This window comes from Arvicola amphibius, chromosome 1 (assembly GCF_903992535.2).
Source record: "Arvicola amphibius chromosome 1, mArvAmp1.2, whole genome shotgun sequence".
In the NCBI taxonomy this organism is placed as follows: Eukaryota; Metazoa; Chordata; class Mammalia; order Rodentia; family Cricetidae; genus Arvicola; species Arvicola amphibius.
This window is the reverse complement of record NC_052047.1, coordinates 169,433,614-169,454,995: the sequence shown is the minus strand read 5'-3', so window position 1 is coordinate 169,454,995 and position 21,382 is coordinate 169,433,614. Positions and strand designations below refer to the sequence as shown.

Below are 21,382 nucleotides of genomic sequence, written 5' to 3'. Positions count from 1 at the left end.
TCGTGAAGCTCTTTGGGGCTTGGCGCCCACTGCTCTGCCATGCTGTGAGTTGCAGGCAAAGTCTTGAGGATGCAGTTCTGCCAGGCTTGCCAGGGAAGGCATTGGGCTTAACCAGCTCCCTGTGAGTGTGTGTGGTTCCGAATGCTTCTGGTAATCCTGAACACAGACACGGAGACTCAGACCTTTTCTTCGCAGGGAACTCACGTGTTTCAGTGAAGTTGCAGAAGAAAAAATTAAAACAAAACAAAACAAAAGACTGAATAGCCAGAGTCCCAGCTTGGGCCCTTGTCTAGTGGCCAGGGCTGTTCTGTAATAGAATTACTGTTTAGGAATTTTGCAGTGTTGGCTCCAGGCAGAAGATATTTGGGTAATGAAAAGAAGGGAATATACAAGTGGACCATGGGAGCAAGTTGGAAAAACACCCTCCATGCAGTGTCTTAGGGTTCCCCCTAAAGCTAGGCGTCAGATCCTGTGTAGTGTTAGGGAAGACTAGGTTAAGAACCCAAGGGGTGTCTCCTAGCCCGTAGGCTTGCTGGGAATGGCCTTTATTTGACAGGTCAAAAATATTCTGCTTGAGGACTGATTTTCCCCAGAATTTGACAAAGGGCCTCAAAACCTGTTCACTGTGATCTGCAGGCTTCCAGCCAGGGTGTTTCTGTTGGTCTGGATACCCCGGATACCGTCTATAGTCTCACATCCATGGTGCTTGCTTGGAACATTTTAATAGCCAGCCTAGGTTTTGGGCAGATTTTTATTTGTTATTTTTTTTTTCTGTAAGCTTGAGACTTAAGGAATTGAAATTTGAGAGCATCACTGTGTCTTGGCACTTGGAATCAGAAACGGTATTGGAGATGACTTGCTTTCTTCTCCTCACCTGGTACAGGGAAGAAGCACATTTAACATTTGTAAATGACCACTGGGTGATGTAACTAGAAAACGCTGTTTGCACGGATGACATAAGCAGGTGGTTTGATTGGAGTTAAAGAAGCCCCGTCTTCCTTTTGCTCGCATTTGGTTGTATTTTCTTCTTTCTTTTCCTTTCTGTTCTTCCCCTCCTCTCCTCTCCTCTCCTCTCCTCTCCTCTCCTCTCCTCTCCTCTCCTCTCCTCTCCTCTCCTCTCCCCTCCCCTCCCCTCCCCTCCCCTCCCTCCCCTCCCCTCCCCTCCCCTCCCCTCCTCTTCTTATCTCTTCTTCTCTAGTTTTTCACCTCTCCTTTCTTCCCTCCTTAAATATAGATCATGTCCTGTGTGGTGAGAACTATTCAGGGGTGGGTACGGCCCTAGTCCCTTGCTCATGTATATACACCTCATTCAACACCCCTCCACCACCACCACTCAAGTGTTCTCAGAGCTGCCACTAAAGGAGCTGTCTCTGTCCTGAGTGTGGCAATGCCCTTCTTCTCCTAGGCTTACCCTCATCTTGCTCTGACACTTCCCACAGGAAGATTTCTGCAGAGCTTAATATGTTACCTAATCATCAGGTGAACGCACGCTCTGTTCTCAAATTATAATTTACTAATTATTTCTTCCCTGTGGCTTTTGGACCCCTAAATTCTGGGCGAGGAAACTCAGCTGTCATTTTGGTACCTTTTTTGCTTGGCTTTTCACAGCCTTTCTTAGGTAAGAATCTATTCTACAATCCTGGAAACAGCTCAGCTATTTCCTGCTCTTTAATCCGATGACAATCCTAACTACTGTTTACAACCCCGTTTACATCATGGGTATTGATACTTTCATATTGGTAAATATCACAGATTATTTCTTTGGGCTTTTCGAAAGGCTCTGAGGCAGGCCATTCTTGGCTCCAAAGGTAGCTTTTTCCAGCACCAGGATGCCTCCCTCCTGTCTTTGGAATTCAGGTTCAAGGTTGTTGTGTATGTTTGTTTCTTAGTGTGCAAGGACTCAGATGGAGCTTGAATTGTCCCCTTCTTTCCTTTGGGACTAGAATGGCCTACAGCTCTCCCTACCTGAGAGACATTTTCCCTAGTAGCATCCGGGCTCCCTTCTGCTGACACAGCTGCTCACCCCAGCCCCTGGTGCTCTCTCTCCACCCTTGTCAGTCCATCCATTTCTCTGGCTGCTGCAGAACTCGTGTGTGCCCGGTGGGTCCTTTGGGGCTTCACATCTTTCTTGTGTTTTCTTATTTTACTCGCTCGCTTACTCCCTGAGCACCATTCATTGTCTGAATTGTCATGCAGTTTGGACTCCGTTCCAGATTGTCAAAGGCATGTTTTCAACCGAACAAACCAAAAGAACGAAAACAGCTTCGGCCCCTTTTACTTTCTTCTCATTACCCATCCCAGCAGGGAGGACGGGAAAGAATGCATACTCTAGGTCATGAAAGAATGTCTAATATTCGTCCTTTCTCCATAAGTTACACAGCTTAATCCTTGCTTTAGACATTTCTCTTTCTTTCTTTCTTTTTCCTTCGAAATAAACTGGGCCTAATTGGAAAAAGCTGAGGGAGCTAAGCAGAAAAGAAAAGAAAACATTTACTGAGCTTGGAGGTGCATATTGAATGCTGCAGGAAATTTGCATATGGATTACTTGGTGGAAAAAAAAAAAAGAAAGAAACCTTCTCAGCCCATTAGTTACTGCGATGGACTCCCACTGACTAAAGTCCAAGTACTTTGCCTTGTTTTCTCCAGCTGTTCTTTTCTGTAATCGTTTCTCCTTGGCCACAGGGCAGCTATTCTGTTGCTGCTCCCTGCTCTCGGTACCGAGGAGAAGACAAAATAAGGGATGTCAAAATAAGGAATGCAACTGTGCCTACGGCATGTGTAGGCTACTTCTGGTTTAACCTGTATTGTACCCTCATTTCTGAGAGCAGCGCTTCTTCGGCCCGGACATTTCCAGGCCACTTTTTCTGTCTTTGCAGGTCTGCTAAGTGGCAACCCATAGATTCTTCCCTGGTGCCTCAGTTTCCCAAAGTGCAAAATGGAAGGAAGTGTTTAGCAGCAGTTTAACTGGAGATGGAAAAGAATCAATGAATATTTATAAAAGTAAATTCAGTTCCTGGAATATAAGATTCCACAGAAATTCAAAGCATAATTAAGGTAAAGAGAACAGATTAGTGTTAAATATATGTGTGAAACACATTTTACATTTCCTTCCAACAAAGGCTGAATTTCATTTACTCCAAGTGAGGGGGAGAAGAGGGGAGGAAAGTGGTATTGTGAATTAGGCTTCTAAATTTGGGTTTTGATATGTTGATTAGTATACTATAGACATAAAGTAACATGTTGACATTTCTCAGCAAGTGTATGTGTGTGTGTCTCTGTGTGTGTCTCTTTCTGTGGGGTAGAAAAGGGACATATATAATAAGCAAATGTAATTACCATTGGCTATATTCCTCCAGGAGAGACAACAGAAAGAACTAGAGAAAGAATTGTCATCAGAAAAAGATACTTTAAACTGCTTTTAAATCTATGGAAACATCACTAAACATGGATCAGCTCTTTACATTGCAAGATGAGGCGAGATCCTTTATATGAAAAATATTAGATACTGCCTGCAGAGATCACCTGTGTGACAGTGTCATTGTTTCAGGGAGCAGCAGAAGCGATCTTGTCACAAGGCATCTCTGAATTGCTAAGAGGTCTGGAAATCAATATAAAGATCCAAAATCAGGATTGGCCAGCCCATTTCAAGCTCTCCACGGTGGCTCGGAAGCTGTTGGAAACAAAAGACCTGTGAAATAGTGATAACGTAACAGTGAAGAAGCTGTCATAAAGAAAAACCTTTGTATAACATAAAGCCCCAAGTGCCACCCAGGCACTGATTTTCGCGTAGTCATTACACACTCGGGAGGCACCCCTTCTGATCTGAGTCCATGTAGTTTTCCTGTCCAAGGTCCCGTGGAGCAACCGAATCTCTCTTTAGAGTGGTAAAGACATAGATAAACCTTGCAATGAGAGGTAGAGATGCAATGAAGCTCTGACCCAACATGGACGTAGGCTAGAATCTCCCTGGTAAGCCACCCCTTGTGGTGCTACACACATTACTAAATATGGGCTAATCAAAATGTGAGAGTTAGCCAGTAAGAGGCTGAAGCTAATGGGCCAAGCAGTGTTTAAATGAATACTATTTGTGTTGTTATTTGGGGGCATAAGCTAGCCAGGTGGCTGGGAGTCGGGCCGGACAAAAAGCAGGCCTGCCTGCAGCTCCTTACTACAAGGTAGTGTTCATCAGAGAATTGTTAGTTGACATTACTGAGTCCCAGAGACGACCAAGGAGTGATGAATTTCTGTTCCCAGCTAAGAATATCCGAACCAGAATCTACTTAGGCAACAATCACAATGTAATTGTTTTTCTTTTTGTTTTCAAGACAGGGTTTCTCTGTGCAACAGCCCTAGCTGTCCTGGAACTAGCTCTTGTAGACCAGACTGTCCTTGAACTCACAGAGATTTTCATGTCTCTCTGCCTGCCGAATGCTGGGATTAAAGGTGGCTCACAGTTTAATTTTTTTAATGCAAAATATCTGAGTTGTGTGTAGTTTGAGGCTGCTTGTTCATTTCCTGACTGCCAAGAGCCTAACCACACATAAATTGCATTAATTAAAACACTGCCTGGCCAATCACTTAAGCATATTGCTATCTAGCTCTTATATCTTAAATTAACCCATTTCCATTATTTTATATTTTACCACGAGGCTCTTGGTTTACAAATAATGTTCCTGGGCATCTGTATCCTTCGGTGGCTACACGGCTTCTCTTTACCTCTGCCCACTCTTTCTTATGTCTTTTCCAGCCTGGCTAGATTCTGTTAAGCCACTGGCTGAACGCAGCTTCTTTATTAACCAATGGCAATAAAACATATTCATAGAATATAGAGGAGAATCCCATATCAGCTGTCTTCATTTTAGATCCTCTGGTACCTCACTGTGCTCAGGTTAGACCCTCTGGGACATCATCCCTGTAACAGACTGTTGCCTGAGAAAAGGTGTCATTAGCATACTTTCAGAAAGCTTTACAGATGTGGACTCAGGCCCTACCTATACCTACTGCATCAGAGAAGGAGAATTATGGAAATAAAAATCGAGCCATTGCCCCTGGATACAACTTGGTACGTTATTGCTTCAGGTCTGTGGGCCATCTCCACACAATGATTGCTGCATGAACTCTTAGCAGTTGATTGGTGACCACTAAATAAATGATGAATCAGAGAGGAATTTCGGCATCTGGACAGAATTGACCCATTGCTGCTTATCAAACACAGATTTTATACATTCTTATGCTTTGGAAACCTGGCAGATTCCAGACACTATGGTTAGGTTCTGGAAACAGGAATGGTCATGAAAGATCCAGAATTCAGAAATGAGCCATTCAGCAGATGGTTAGGAAGGAAAGGCCCCAGCAGAGAAAGTGGAGTCTGCAGACTGAGCCTTGTCTAGAATTCTGGTTAGTGTCAGTGTCCACCCCACCCTACCACCTGCCCTGACCCAAACTGTTCTCTGGAGGCTCTTGGCTCATGTGGGCATGGGTACACAGAAAAGCTGTGAGGTCCTCTGCTGTTTCCCAGTAGGAAATGCTCAAGCATAGTGATAATTCCCCCTCCTAAACAAGCACATTTAAATAAAAACATGATTGTATTTGTGTGGTGGGTACCAACAGTTCAAAGGATTCACTCGTAGTAGAGAAACAACAGCGTGACCCCACAGAGCATGTTGCCGAGAGCATCCAGACATACCTTCTTGCCTCCAGCTGGCCTTGGTCTGGGGGACCTTTGGCTAGGCAGCTTCTGGATCTCCCTTGTTGTCTTCAGGTCTGTCAGATTGACAGCTGTCAGACTGATCTTCAGGTCTTCTGTAACATCCAGAAAAAACCAGGGTCAAGTCGTATTTCTTAACTTGTAGGCTATGCCTCCTCTTTCCTTCCTTCCCCTTTCCATCTTAGTCATTTCAGATTTGAATTTGATTTGCATATCTAAACTGCTAATTATACCAATTACTTGTAGTGCTTCTGCTTTTTAAAAGAAGTCAAAAGCTGACCCCTTGCATTAAAGACAGTGTCAGTCTCCCCTGAAGTTTGGAATTGTAGAGACAGATCCTTCTTTTCTTGTATTCTAAGTCTTATTCTCATATTATCTATCATCCATCCATCCATTCACCTATTTCTATATCTATCTATCTATCTATCTATCTATCTATCTATCTATCTATCTATCTATCATCTATCTATCATCTATCTATCTATCTATCCTCTATATTTATCTTCTATCATCTATGTATATATGTCTCATCTATCCATCTACCTGTCTGTCTGTCTGTCTGTCTATCCTCTATTTATCTTCTATAATCTATGTATGTATGTATATATCTATCTATCTATCTATCTATCTATCTATCTATCTATCTATCTATCTATCTACTCAGTCTCTTCTTACAAATGTATCTTTAGAAAACCAGCTACTGGTGATTTGTTGTTGTTGTTGTTGTTCTTCTTCTCAAATGCTCATGTTTCTGTCTGTAGTCCAGCGTGCATTCTTTAACTAAACACAATCCTCCCTGCTTTCATTTTGTTTTTGCTGTAGCTCATGGATGACTTTCTTCATTTTTTTTTAATTTGTTAAGAAAAAAATAAGCTCCTTTTTCCTACTGACGAAACAGATTGCTCTGTGGACATAAAGGACCATTAACATTCACTAATACAGTGTGTTCTTAAGTTGCTTTACTGCCACATCCTTTCAATGTTATTTACCGAGCAACTGAAATAATTGGGCTTAGAATTTTTAGATCACTATAAAGCAAGACCTATTGTTACTTATTGCTGGGTGTAATTGCACCGTAAGTATTTATTGAGGCTATTTATTCATCTTCCTGGTGGATAACTTCGTCAAAACCAGTTGAGATATTTCTCTGTGTACAACTAGAATCTAGAAAAATATGCATTTCATATAATACTTAGAAATTATTAAGAGTTTCAAAAATAGTGTATGTCTTTAGACCTTAGGGTCTGATCTTTGAGTTGTTCTCATCTTTGATTGTTTCTTATTGTTCATTAGAACTGTTTGGCAGGAAGTGCAGTTGTTCTGAGTAGATTTTGAGTCCTAGAGAGGGGGAAGGAACAGGGGAGTGGGATTAGGGGTGGAGGGCTTACATGATTCAATCTCGCTGCATTAGAAAGACATGCTGATGTATCATGGAAAAAACAAACTGATAGCTCCATGAAGATCTTATAAGTGTATATGTGTGGGTGACTAAATTTGACCATGGGGACAAAGAATGCTTTTTTTTAATGAAGTATTTCAGCTAAGATCTAAAAGATGCATGGGATTTAACCAGCCAAATAGGAGGAAACCATTTTTCCCAGTAAAGGGAGGAAACAGCGTGTGCAAATGCTCCAAGAGAGGAAAGAGCCATGTGCCTATGACAAGCTATGGCTGGAGGAATAAGAGAGGTGAGGATGTGTAACTGGAGGTTTCTCTCCCACCCACTAGTTTCCAAATAAACACTCAGAGGCTCATATTGATTATAAAAGTTTGGCCGATGACTCAGGCTTATTGTTAACTAGCTCTTACAACTAAATTAACCCATTCTGTTATTCTCTGTTTTACCATGAGGCTCATGGCTTGTTTGTTACCTCACATCTTGCTTCCATGGCAGCTGCTGTCATCTTTCTGACTCCACCTTCTTTCTCCCCATATCTCTGTTTGGATTTCCCACCTAGCTATATTCTGTCCTGCCGTAGGCCAAAGCAGCTTCTTCTTTAACCAGTGGCAATAAAACATAATCACAGCATTCAAGAGGGACTTTTCACACCAGGGATGATATAGGTACTCCTATAGAAAGACAAGGAGTATCAGGGAGGACCTTATGTACCATGGCAAGGTTTAAGGGATCTACCCTCAAGAAACCTCTGGAGAATTTCATATAGAAGAGAACCTCACTGATTTTTTTTTTTTAATTTTCCTGAAATTGCTTCAGCAGTAACATGGTAGATAATCAAGAAAATGTGTTAAGGCAGCAAATAAGAGGCCACTGCTGTAGGCTGGAGGAGGCAGGTGGCGGCCATTCCCAGCAGTTCAGATGAGTAGAGGATGTTCATGCATGTGAGAATCTTGAGTATTTGATAGGAAAGGTGGATGGGCAGGAGAAATAGCATCCAGGGTGCTTTTCTGGGAGTGAAAAGCCAAGGTGGGGACATGTCCTTGCTGAGGTTTATATTATGTCCTCTGAGCTACTACGGAGACTTTGGAAAAGAGACATTGAATAGATGATAGGCCTGGAGCTGCGGGGCCTCAGGGCGGGGTGCTCTATGCCATTGTTAGATGTGATAGCCATGAGGATTATATGACATACATATGTGCCTCTTGTGCCCAACAGTGGAAACAGTAACAGGAACTGCATTTGCTTTTCAAGAAGCTGGCTTTGTCTCAAGTGGAATGAGAAGTACTGCAGCAAATATCTAGGTGGATCTCCCTGACAATTAAAATAAACATGTGTTCCACTCCTGCTCGACTATGACAGTGTTTAAAACACCTTTCCTTTCTCCGTGTAAAGTTTACTTTACAGTATGTTTTGGTGAAGAAAGGTCAAATTTTGCCACTATGGATGAATTGGTAGTAATTTCAAGACCACTGTTTTTATTGATTGATTGATTTTTTTTTAGAGCAATAAGTGTTTATGCTATATATAAGTTCTTTCATTGTTTGGGTGAATGTACAACCTTAAGTCCTTCTACAATCATCTTATTGATTCTTTCATCCCAGGTCTCACTTCGCGTTTGCTTCTTAGCAGCCAGTGTTTCTGAGTGGCTCACAGATGCACACCACATATTTTCCCTAAATTTGAGAACTATAGTTAGTTAAAAGAAAGATCATGCCAAGAACATATGGCTCACGGTACTTTCTAGTCGTAGCTGATGGCTTAACTCTGTGTGTAGACTTTGGTAAGGGTACTTGGTATAATTTAGGAGAGCTAGTCCTTGTGAATTTAAATTCCTAATATTTTTATTGTGTAAAGAAAAAAACCATAAAAAGTGAAGTTGGTTATTAGAGTTCCCAGTTGTATTTTATATTGCCCTCCCCTCCAGAATTTGCATTCCCTTTGGAGGGAATAGAGCGGTCAAAGGTCATGATTCTCCTTGGTGCCCTGCTGTCTACCAGCTGGATCACTTGGGCAAGTTAACTACATCTCTAGCCTATGTCCCCCTGCAGTGATTTAAATGAACACTGTCTCCACAGGCCTATGTATGTGAACCCTTGGTCCCCTGGTGGTAGCACTGTTTGGAGGAGACGGTGGACCTGTTGGGAAGTGTAGATTTGCTGGAAGAAGTACGTTAGTGGAGGCAGGCTTTGAAAGTTCAGAGCCTGTTTCACTTCTAGTTCACTCTCATTCTTCCTGCTTTTGGATGGGAGTGTGGTTGGCCAGTTTCCTGCTCCAGCCATTTGTTGCTGTGCCTTCCCTACTGTTATGGATGCCTTCTTTAGCACCATTAGCCAAAATAAGCTCTCTGTTCTAAGTTATTTTTGCTCATGGTGTTTTGTCACAGCAACAAAAAAAGTAACTAATACACCCCCTAACTTATTAGATGTAGACAATAAGTACTAGATAGTTTAGGTACATAACAGATGATGATGCTGTCCAAGCAGCATCAACTGAGAGTTTCTATGTTAAGTACTTTTTTGCCAGCATTACTGGGGAAAGGTCACAGTTAAGTCTGGGAATGAGCTTCAGTAGCAGAGGAAAAATAGCTTGAAAGCAACTGCTCTTATTCCTTTTACGTTTTTGGAGAATGAGAAGCAAGGGTGGCATTCGTCAGCAATCAACTGCATCTTCTCACTGAACCTAAGCATTAGAAGTGATGGGTGTCCACATCCTCCCCAGACTTGACAACCTGGGGTAGAGTCTCACTTGACTCTCATGGTAAAAGGAGTCAGTTTCATGTAAGTACCATAGCCAAGGAGATTGAGGTCCTACCCCCCGCATCCCTTAGGGCTCAAAGTTTGTTGCATGCATAGCACTGCCTTAATATCTCAGAGGTCAGGAATGGAGTTCATAGATTTACTGATAGATTTTGTTATTTTGTTTGTTTTTTTTTTGTTTTGTTTTTTTGTTTTTTTCGAGACAGGGTTTCTCTGTAGCTTTGGAGCCTGTCCTGGAACTAGCTTTTGTAGATCAGGCAGGGCTCGAACTCACAGAGATCTGCCTGCCTCTGCCTCCCGAGTGCTGGGATTAAAGGCGTGCGCCACCGCCGCCTGGCTTTTGTTTGGTTTTTTTTACACATTAATAAATCAAGGCACATGCCTGGAAGAAGGGACAGGATGTGACAGCAGTTCCCTCTATGACCAAGAAGGGAAGCTTCAGTTACAGGATGGGGACCTAGAGTCATTTAAAATTAGAAAGAGGAGGTACAGCAGGTGGGAACCATGAAAGGTTTTTCTGTTTGTCACGTGCCACTCCGGCGTGCATGGAACCACTCAGCCTTGAATGAAAAGGGACTAGAGGCACACACTGTGAGGCAACCAAGCGAGTGGTTTCCACAGTCTGAACTGTCACAAGGGTGCTCAGTCCTAGGCCTGTGGAGCTGCAGGGGACATCACTCTGAGGTTTTTTCTTTGTCAAGCTACCAGGACCAAGGCAGGGTTCTGAGGCCATCCTCGCCACGTCTGCTTCTGCTGAAGTGACTAGCTGGAGGTGGTTTTTAGCAAGAGCTAGGGAATTTCTGTTTAAGCAATACATAATGGAAATCGATGACTTTATAGAAAAGCAAAGTCAGGAAGACTTCCGTGCTACTCTCTCCTTCCCTCCCCCATCATGGGCTGGAGGCTCTGCATTTGAAAGTGAAAAGACTTAAGACATAATTTTTTAATCCCATCTTTCCTGCCCACTTGCATTTCTTCCAAAGCTCGTCAGGGCCAGATCTAGAATAGCAAGAGCCATTAAAAATTTGGCATATTGCACTCTGTTTTTTGGAATACACTCAGTGTGGGCCAATTTATGGTAAATTATTCTCTTCTCTTCGTGTGTGAATTTCCTCCTCTCTCTTGGCAATTTCTTTCTTGCTTCTACACCCCTGCACACATATCTTAAACACAGCACGCGTGTGAACATACGTGCGTGCATGCACATATATACACACACACGCACATCCATTGTAGAGTCTGCATGGAATATGTGTATGCAAGTGTTTCAGCGTGTGCCGTGGTTGCATCCACAAGTACATACGCACACATTTTGCACCTTTGTGCCTATATGATAAGCAAATTGGCTTCAGCAGTTTGTCTCAGAGGCTTGTATTGCTGAATGTATGTCAGCATACATTCTGTGTGAACCCGCAGACAGATTTTTCAGTCAAGAGATGACAGAATTCAGCAATCATCTTGGGAAACACTGTAGTAAATAAATGTATTGCTTAGCGCTGTTAAACCAAGCATGCCAATTCTTAATGAAGCTGAAGGCAAGCAGTGACACATCTCATCATTACAATCAAAGACTATTAATTATGGGCTAGCCAGGTCCATTGCCAATGAGAAATTTGGCATGGAGGCTTTAATGATAAAGCACTGTACTCCGAACACAGAGTCCCCAGCTATTATATTGTTAAGACCTGTGATCTAGGGTCTGAACTGCTGTCTTCCATTTAGAGAGGTTGACTGTAGGGTGGTTGACAACATGGGAAATTATTGGGCCTTTCCATTGGGGATTCTTGACTCAGGGCAATTCAGGGCAAAGTCCTAACGTTATTTTTCTTCATGAGAAGATCCGATGAGAAGCTGTCTCCTGGCATATTGCTGAGCATATTATATTAGCTCAGTTTTAAAAGGGCAATTTAGAACAGTTTCTTTTCCTTTATGCATAAGGAAGGCACACATTTATATGCCTTGAATTATTATTGATAATAACATGTTTCCAGCGTGTTAGTATACGCTTAACTCAAATTTGGGAAAGGGTGTGGTAGGAAAATAGTCCATTGACTCTACCAGTATTGCTGAAAATTTTTCAAAACACCAATAAAGGAGCTAATCCAGCACACACGCATGCACTCAAATAGAACCATATGTTGTAATTAGTATTTTCTCCACATGGATAGATATTAGTTTAATTGAATATACATTTTGCAGTAGTTCTACAGGACATTAAAATCCAATATTTAAACCCCATAAATGCATTTTACAGCTTCTAATAGGTTGGCTGTTTGATGTCATCGCAAGCAGTAACTGGCTCTCCCTAATTAAAAGGCCCTAATGAATTCACCACACAAGGAAGTCTAGGAAATCAATATGAACCAAGGGTTCAGTCTCTCCATTCATTTAACATTTATTTAGCAAATCATGTATGATCACTTTGAGTATAAGCACCATACCTTGCCGGCAATAAAAAGATTAGTAAGACTCGGTCTCTTGTCCTCATAAAGCTCACAGCCAGTGAAGGAAAGGAACAATCCAGTTAGCCTGCTTCTGCATGCTGCTGGGAATTAGCTGGGTGGTGGGCACCTGGGGAGGGGGGCAGATCCAGCACATCCTGCTTAAAACCTAGGGAGAGCCTCCCAAAGGAGGAGGCTCCGTGCTGTGACCAGCAGAGGGCGATGCATGGGTAAAAGCATGTAGGAAAAAAAAAGGAACTTGGTTAAGTAGGGGAGTGCACAAGAGCCAGAGGGCTGTGGGGCGCAGGGAAGAGGGAAGGGGCCCTGACAAAGTGGTAAGGTTTAGGTCTCTCGACCCCTCTTCCCTTCTTTGACCTGCAGTCTCTCTACCTCATGCTTTTGATTTCTTTAAACACCTTTTCTTTGCTTATTTCTTTCTTACTTTATCAGTCCGTCTTTGCCTTCTAAATGTTGAAATGTATTTCTGAGGCAGAGAACATATAAAATGTATTGCCTAAATACATCCACATTGTTCACTTCTGCTCTTCAGTACACAAAAAATCCCATGAACATGTTGAAGCTGGCTGGGCTGTGGCAATCCCATGGGATGTACTAGGAACACAGATGTAGGGTAGGATTGAGCCTGCTGTTTCCCTGTGTCATCCACAGAGCCTAGGAAAATGCTGGATGTTCAGAAGCCCGGCAATGGCAGGCCCATTTGGGGAGCAGGGAGTTGGTCACTGCTGATTGTAGGGCCACAGTAATTGGTTACTTATATGTTGAAGTTTGAAAATGTCCTTACCATAGAGTTGCGAAGTGTTTGAATGTTGCTTTTGTTTGTTTGCTTTGTATATATTTCAAAGCCTTGTGCTTGCATGCAACATGTGTAAGGAGCAGAGTAAATGGAGTCTTCAACACATACTGAGTATCACATATTCATGTATCGCGGCCATGTTGGGAGACTGGATTTCAAGCAAATTGTGGTGTCTGTAATTGCCTGAAATAAGGAAAACCTGGGAGCATGGAGGTGGTGTAAACATCCTCCATGTTTACATGGAGGAAAAAAAAGAACATTTTTGTGTTCTTCGTGTTTGAATGTACATCCGTCAAGGATAAAAATTACACCGAGCTATGTGGTACTTGGCAATGCCTGCATGGAAAATTAAATAATTGCTTTTTAAATACATTTATACACAAATAATTATAATGCTCATAAATATATGTGTTATCCTGGCATATATTCAAAGTGCATTTATTGTGGTCTCGTCAGTCCCTGAAGAATATATGCTCTTGTGAACAGTCACAGATTGCATGGAGTTGGTGCCAATAAATAACGGAATCTCCACACAACCAGTTCTTCATTGTTTACTTGGTCAAAAAAATAGTAATTTGTTTGAAGTTATAATTTTATTACATTGTATTGTTACAAGATACATACATACACACATGTATGTGTAAGTTTATATGTGTGAGGAGCGGGGAAGGGCCTCATCATACATCTTACATAGCTGTCTTTCTTCCACTTTGCCAGACTCCTTTTGTAGCTATGTATATAATTCATGGTCAGGTTCCGTTTGACCCCAGTTCCTTTCAATTGTTATAAACCAGACACGATAATTTCCATAAAAGTTCAATATGGTTCAGTTGTTGGCACAGAAGTGACATATGTTTCCCCACGTTGTAACGTGGACTCTCAAGAGTCATTTTCCCAGCTTCATTTAATTTCCTTTTGCTGCCTCGTTTAGGACACCCTCTTAACATCAACTGTTACCCAAGGTCCAAAATGGTCAAAGGCAGTGAGTCGCCTTAAACCAATAAAAATCATACACATATGCTCATGCGGGTGACCTTTGTTTTATGCAGATTTCTTAGTAATCAAAAAACAAGAAGTGCAACAAGCCAGGAAGGAATTTATGAGCTGGTTAATAGATTCATTTTGCACACCAGAATAACAAGGAAGGAACAATGACTGGAATCTAGTACTGTTTCGGAAAACATTACTGAATGGGTTTTATATTAATTCTACAAGATTTTTAATAGTTCCAGAAAGTCTTGATAAATGAGAACCATAGGCCATTTAGGAATGCTGGAAGAGTGGCAGGCACACGCTGAATCAGGGACTCACGGAGACCAAATGCCATAGCTGCTTTTCCCCTTCTGCTGCTGCCCTTAGTCAAACCTAAAGGGTTGCCATGGACAGCCAAGAGCAGATCTCTGTAGACGCCAGGAGCCTCTGGTAGCCTTGCCTGAGCAGCCTTGAACCAAAGTCAATTTTAATGGTGACTTCCAGTGATTTTTCCGACGAGGCCACTGCTGCTCTGTACAGAATGTCAAGTCACGTATTTCCTTTTAGCAGCTGAAGGTAACACAGACACCTGTGGATACAGAGCTGGGGACAAGAGGGTGACTGTGCTGTAAATGTGAGTGAGAATATGCAGAACGTGTCCTCTGTCTTCCTTGAACATTCACTGGTCTGGAGCAGAGAAGGCAGTGTCTCTTGGTGAACAAGACACAGTCTCTTTCTAACACTTTCTGTAGACTATACTTTGATGATAGGGTTCATGAAGGATTCCAGAAACTTGCATCTCCAATTATAACCTCTACGAGTATTGAACAAATCTATTGGCGTTACCTGGGAGACAGAACCCCAGGGGCTCACTCTTCCTCTGGAAGGCCCAAGGCATGCATCTCGAGACTTCCATGTGACTCACATGAACAAAAAGTTGAGAAGAGTCTCTGGAAGGAAACTTCCAGAAGCAGATGTCAGCTGAGTGTATTTTTCAGAGTTCTCGCTGCTTCTCAGCTCTGTAAACTGGACCTTTTCACTTTCCTGGACTCTTTCTTTTAGAGTCACAGAAGAAATCTTACACCCTTTGAAGGCAAGCAGTTAATCCAAAGGAACTTGACCTCCTAGACTTACTATGGAAGTTGCCTGGGCTGTAGTCAGGGCATCAGAAATGTTTGCTGACTTTTCCATGGAAGCTTCTCATCTCTAGTGTTTCAGGTGGTATGTTGAGATAGAAACTAGCACCTAATTCTTTGGCCAGTTCTTACTGCATATTACCGTGGCAGCCAACACTAATGGGATTAATTGGTCTTGACTGGTGGAATTGTAAAAGTGCATACCTCCCAGGGTCACAAACACCAAGCAATAATTGAAATCAAATGTATATTTTAAAAAAGCCTGTCCAGCATCATAGACTCCTTTCTGTTTGGGTTGTGTTGATATTAGCAATGGTATAGAAACCTGATCAAGAAGGTTTGCTTTTATTACTGCTCTCAATACAAACTTGTACTTCTTGGCACTCCAAGTAGCTGATTAGAGGAGGGGATAATATTCAACGTGATTATTGGTTACACATATGGAATAAATCCCATTTTAATGGTGTCTAATGAGCCTTTCATTTCTAGAACCTTACACAAAAGCTTCTAATAGAAAGAGAAAGTAATATTTCAAAGGTCATCTGAATGTTACTGAATGTCAACAATCTCTAATCAAGCCAATATATATTGATGATGATTGCAGTCCAGTCTGATTCTTTAAATATGAGATAATTTTCTAAATTAGCAAAGTGATGCAATCTAAGGTTCTTTCGGTTTGTAGGAACTTGAAAATGTCTAATTAAAGTTTGTCACTTAAAACCAGCATTGGAGAGACTTTTCTTGGAGTGAGGCTTCATGCCATGAAGTATTTGCAAGGCCCATGAGATTTCAAGTTCTCTCTCTGAGAGTCTCATGCTCTGGTCTCCCACATGCCTGTATTCTGCTGAAATGGACAAGCAGAAAACATGGCTTCCTCCCAGTGCTTTCTCTCAACGGGAGGCTGTAATGGGCAGTTCCCATGGTGGGTGGTTCACTGGCCAGACAGCGATGGTGAGGCTGGTGGGCACACCTAGTGTGGAACCAGACATCTACCTGGTGGCATCTTTGGCAGCTGTAGTTTGAAGAATCTCTAGCGAGAGATTGGCCTTCTGGGAGTTCTGTCTCGGTTGCCTTGGGAATGATGACGTTCCTCTCTACGTTGGAGTGGTGATACCCCTTTTCAGTCTCAGGATAGCTGCTGCTATACACATTCAGATGACAGGCTGAAGTAGAAATGGTAGATGCTAAACACACTTTCCTTCTGTCATGTGGTTTGCATAAGGAGATGGAGGATGACCGCAGCCTAGGTGGCATCTCCAAGAGCACCGGTTACCACTTTCACAGATGGGCCATATACCTAGAGTTTGGGTTCTGTGGTGGGGTCAGAGAATCCATGCTTCTGACAAGTTCCCCGAGGATACAGATGCTGGTCTGGGAAGCATGGCTCTGAGTACCATTGCTCAGGGTCTCCTGGTGTATAACCGGCCCTGCCGTCCATACTGCTTTGCATTTTCGTCATCTTTGCTTGAATAAACATTGAGTTTTATTCATTTTGCCTCCTGGCAGCTACAGTGGATCATGTTCATAGGGTTTGTTCAGAGAGCAGATACTATTTAGATCAAATTAATAGCCAGGAGAAGATATTTAGCGTGAACTAAATACTCAGTGAACACCAGATCCTATTTCTATTGTCCCAGCCCCGTTATTGCCCTGCGTGTTTGCGGTTCTTTCCTTTCTTAAAAATCTTATTTTAGTCCTTCCTCTTCCCTTTTGAGCTCTTAAGTTTGATTGTAGCTTTGTTTTCTCTCATCTTCCTGTTTTTGAGTTAAGGACAAATCAGAATGTGTGATTCAATTATGAGTTACTAGCCTTTGGATTCATGGCTTCAGAGCCAATCCAAGAAGGAAGGGACCTGAAACGAAGCGTTGGACCACAGCAGGGATGAAGATCAACCAGTTGGCAGTCCTCTAGTTATGTCTTGGACTGTGAGAAATCAAGCTCAGGAAATATCTCTAATCGTGCTGATTTCCCTATATCCGGGCATTTACACAAGTTTCAATACTTTCAATAGCTATGTCATGAAAAAAATCTAAGAGGATTAAAAGGCATCCATTTGCCCAAACTCTCCAAGAATCCAGTCTTAGCTGTTTGATATTTCTTTTATTAATTTTCTTTCTTTCTTTCTTTTCAAAGCCTGCCTAAATGTTAGCTTATTTTTAAAGCATTTTCCTTTAACCAGATTTATGAATGCCGGGGTGAAAGTGCCCCAGGGAGAGGAAGTTCTTACACTGAATTCCAGGGTTCTTCCCATAGTGGATGATAACTCTTCAATATACAATGTTCGCTTTCAGGTTCCATCCAGATGCTATTAGAGCAACAAACGGCATCTCCTTCCTCTTTCCAGAATCCCCTGACAGTCCATTCTAGTGGCTCTGACCCACTTGGTTTTAGCCCCCATACCAAGCTGTCTGCCAGGCTGTGAGGATCTGGGTCCATAGATTCTTCAAGTGAGCGTTTGCAGTGAGCTGAGGGTGAGTGGCTGGTGTCTATTAGGAGCTCCTGCCTTCCAAGGACAGCCTTTACTCGCAGGCAGTCATACCTTCTGTCTCTGTTTCCCCTGAAGATACAACGTACTTCTCTTTGTCCGCTGGCCAGTCTTGTAGAGGAAGCATCTGATGTCATCTAGAGTTTCATTATTTTTACAGATTATCTTCTTGCTGTCTTATTCTATCTGGATGCCCATATGTTTGTTTTTTAATTGGGTGTACAAATAGCAATAATAGCAGCCAGTTCCATTCTGATTCTAAAAAGACATTTAAATGGGCATTGATTATACAGGATGAGGAATTGCTAGCTGCATATACCTTATATGTGACCGTGTAGACAGTCTGAACCATCCAAGCACGTAGCTGGGTTTCTCACTCTATGATAGGCGTGGGGGAAGTATCTTAGGCATCTTGGACTCACAGAAACCCTGTTATGCGAGATACTACTGTTCTCCACTTTCTCGTGGGTGCCAAAACAGTGCAGCTTTCTCTGAGATTTGAGGTGACTGTAGAAGGGACGAGAGATTGCGTCCCACCCAATTCTGGGTATGTACCACTGGACCTGGCCCCAGATTGGCATCATCTCTACAAAAGAGCCTTGCTGACAAAGAGGCTACAGGCTCAGCATGCCCAAAACCACAAGCTCGTTTCAGGGCTAAGTGTGCTCGCCCAGGTAATTCCAAGCAAAACAAACTCAGCTCTAGGGCTTTGCTCTGATTCTTCCTTCAGAGTGAACCTTAAAAGGACACATTTGCTTGGCAGAGATCTTTTAGCTATGAATTAGGAGTTAAATTAGAACTCTTTGATCCTTAAACTTGAGACGTTTTTGAAAATGTGCAGAAATAAGGCCTCATAAACTCCAGAACTGCCCCCTCCCCCAGCAGTGTGGCATTATATACACTTGGCTGTGAAACCGCCCCTCCCCCAGCAGTGTGGCATTATGTATCCTTGGCTGTGAAAAAGTCGTCAGCTTTGTCAGCATTCTCCCTTCATTTGGGCTAAATTTACTCTTTATGTGAAATAGAAATCGGGAAAACACTGAAAATTATTTTAAGCAAAATATCAAAATCGAAATAAACCAACATATGTCTGTGAGACATGTATAACTCTCAATCAAAAATAAGTGCAACTTTCGTAAATTTCTTAAAATACTCCACCGTGCAGAGTGTGATCAACTTAAGTGGATGGAGTTGTGGCAGAGCCGACTCTTCTTTCTGCTTAGTTCATCCTTTACTTAGTGACGAGATTTCCAACCACGGAAACCTTCATAGCCGGTGCCCTACACCATCTGTGATCGCCAGTGAGGGAACCAACGCGGTGTGCGAGATCCTTGTAGCGCGTCTAAGTAATGTCAACTAGTTCCAGATGGAAAGAGTCCTTCTCCTGCCCTCCTTCCCTGTATGCATGTCTGTCTGTCCTGTTCCCCCTTCCTTCCTCTAAAACATACCCATCAAGATGTCATCATTCTAAGCATCCCATGTTTTTGTTTCCCATATCCATCCCTAACTTGGCTTGCTGATGAGAACTTTAGTGGAATTAAATGTGTTAAATTCACATAAATTGTCTAGGGCTTTGTACCAAAGATGACTTCGCCTCACCTTTATCCTTTACTTACAGACTTTCTCCAACATATTTCCTACTGCCACTCTCAAATGTTAGCATCATTGAGATCCTATAATACTAACTGATAATTTGCCCATGGAAGTTATTAAATTAATGCTCCTCCCAATATGTTTTGTTTTTTGTTGTTTTTGTTTTTGTGTTTTTGAGACAGGGTTTCTTTGTATCTTTGGTGCCTGTCCTGGAGGAACTAGCTCTTGTAGACCAGGCTGGCCTCGAACTTACAGAGATCCGCCTGCCTCTGCCTCCCGAGTGCTGGGATTAAAGGCATGCGTCACCACCGCTTTGTATTATTAAGAAACTACAAACACAAACATGCATTTAAAAATTACCAACCTCTTATCTTTCTCTTATTCATGTCTAGGTAGTGAAATTTCTGAAATAATAGTAATAATAATAATGGTTACTTTATTTGGAATGATTTAGCACTAGTTAAACTCTCTGTCTCCTAGTTTCCTTTAAAAAGCATTTGGAAAACTCACTCAGTTTGGCATCACCCTGCATGTTAACATTGGCCACTCATTTGGAAGTTGAAAAAGCTGGACAAAATATTTAAGGATGTGTCTCATTGGCTTGATCTCGCAGGTACTTGCTCTCCTCATCCTATATTCTTAGACCTCTCTGTCTTCTTTTTCTGTCCTATATCACTCTGGTTTCTCTTGTTTGTTTCAATAGTTGTTGAAAGTTTCTTCCTTCCAAGTTGCCTTAATGTAGACCAATTTGGAAATAGAAAAGTGTGTTAATTTTTTTTTTAATAAATCTTTAAGATACACATTACTATGTTTCTATTGATTGAGCCAGATGGCTCTCAGTGAGTTGTCTCTGACATAAGTAATCACAGAAACCAGTTTGGGACCAAAATCTGGTATGAAACGTGGCATGTATATGCTGTGGGAAAGATGCAATTCACATAAACATATGGGTATTTTTAGCAGCAGTATTTGCTACTGTTTGGATTGAATTTCATCTTTCTGTTAGCGAAGTACAAACTAATGGTTGTTTTTCTCCTCTCATCTCAGGCATTCGGGGTCCTTCTCAATAACTAAAACTTGTTTTCTTTGCACAGTTTGAAGGGTGCAAGAAGGCCTTTTCAAGACTTGAGAACCTCAAGATTCATTTGCGGAGCCACACGGGGGAGAAGCCATACCTGTGCCAGCACCCGGGCTGCCAGAAGGCTTTCAGCAACTCCAGTGACCGTGCCAAGCACCAGAGGACACATCTTGACACTGTAAGGATGGCAGGGGCTTGCCACCTTCCAGCCTCAGTTGTGTGTGCCAAAGGGCCCCTCTGATGGTAGGATGGTGGAGGCGTTTACTTTATGGCCTGCAGGTCACAGGGGCAGTACCAAGCACAGCAGAACACAAGCTACATTGTTTTCATTTTTAATTTTTGTGGTTATGAATTATGCTATATATTAGAACTTTCTGGGGTCAAGGGATTCTTCAGTCCGTTCTCTGTAGCATTTCAGGGTCTATCATGCAGTAGATGTTGGCCCACAGAATGGCTACTAGAGATAATTAAAGTAATTATTAATGCATCAGGCTGTACCAAAATAGACAACGTTATGCAACTGGGAGGACTATGGCATACAGTATTTATGTGTTGACCCCGGTTCTTGTCCTCCTGACCTAACTTCTCAGCCAGCGTGGTGTTAACATGAATCTGGTCTTGTGCTTTAGAAACCATCTGTTATTTTCACCTGCAATTGATCTGAAAAGACAGAACAGATCTCTCCCCGAGTTCAATTCGTACATGCTTTTTCTGCGTTAGCAGCCACACATCCATTTTTATCAACCTTATGAGAACAATTGAGATTTTATTTTCACACCCTTACCTCCCTTAATGCTGCTTCATTTTGCTCCTCGCAAATGCTGTTTCTCTGTAACTTTTGCCTTTTATTTCCCCCATTATGTAGATAACACTCCTCTGCGTTCTCAAGCTTTGATGCCATTTTCTTTATGGGAGGCCAGGTAGATGCTGTGTAATTTCACTTCACTTGACAAAGCTGTTGGGATAAATGTATTATACACATCACGAATCTCTTATCCCAC

The 21,382-nt window shown here is 42.2% G+C and overlaps 1 protein-coding gene across 1 annotated transcript in view; it reads left to right on the top strand.

The window, feature by feature from the left end:
* The window catches only part of Glis3 (GLIS family zinc finger 3), a 407,608-nt gene that overhangs the window by 287,916 nt on the left and 98,310 nt on the right, over positions 1-21,382 (top strand). Inside the window, exon 4 of the mRNA XM_038350195.1 lies at positions 20,398-20,559. Within this exon, the coding sequence (XP_038206123.1) occupies positions 20,398-20,559 (162 nt within the window). The remainder of the gene's footprint in view (positions 1-20,397; positions 20,560-21,382) is intronic.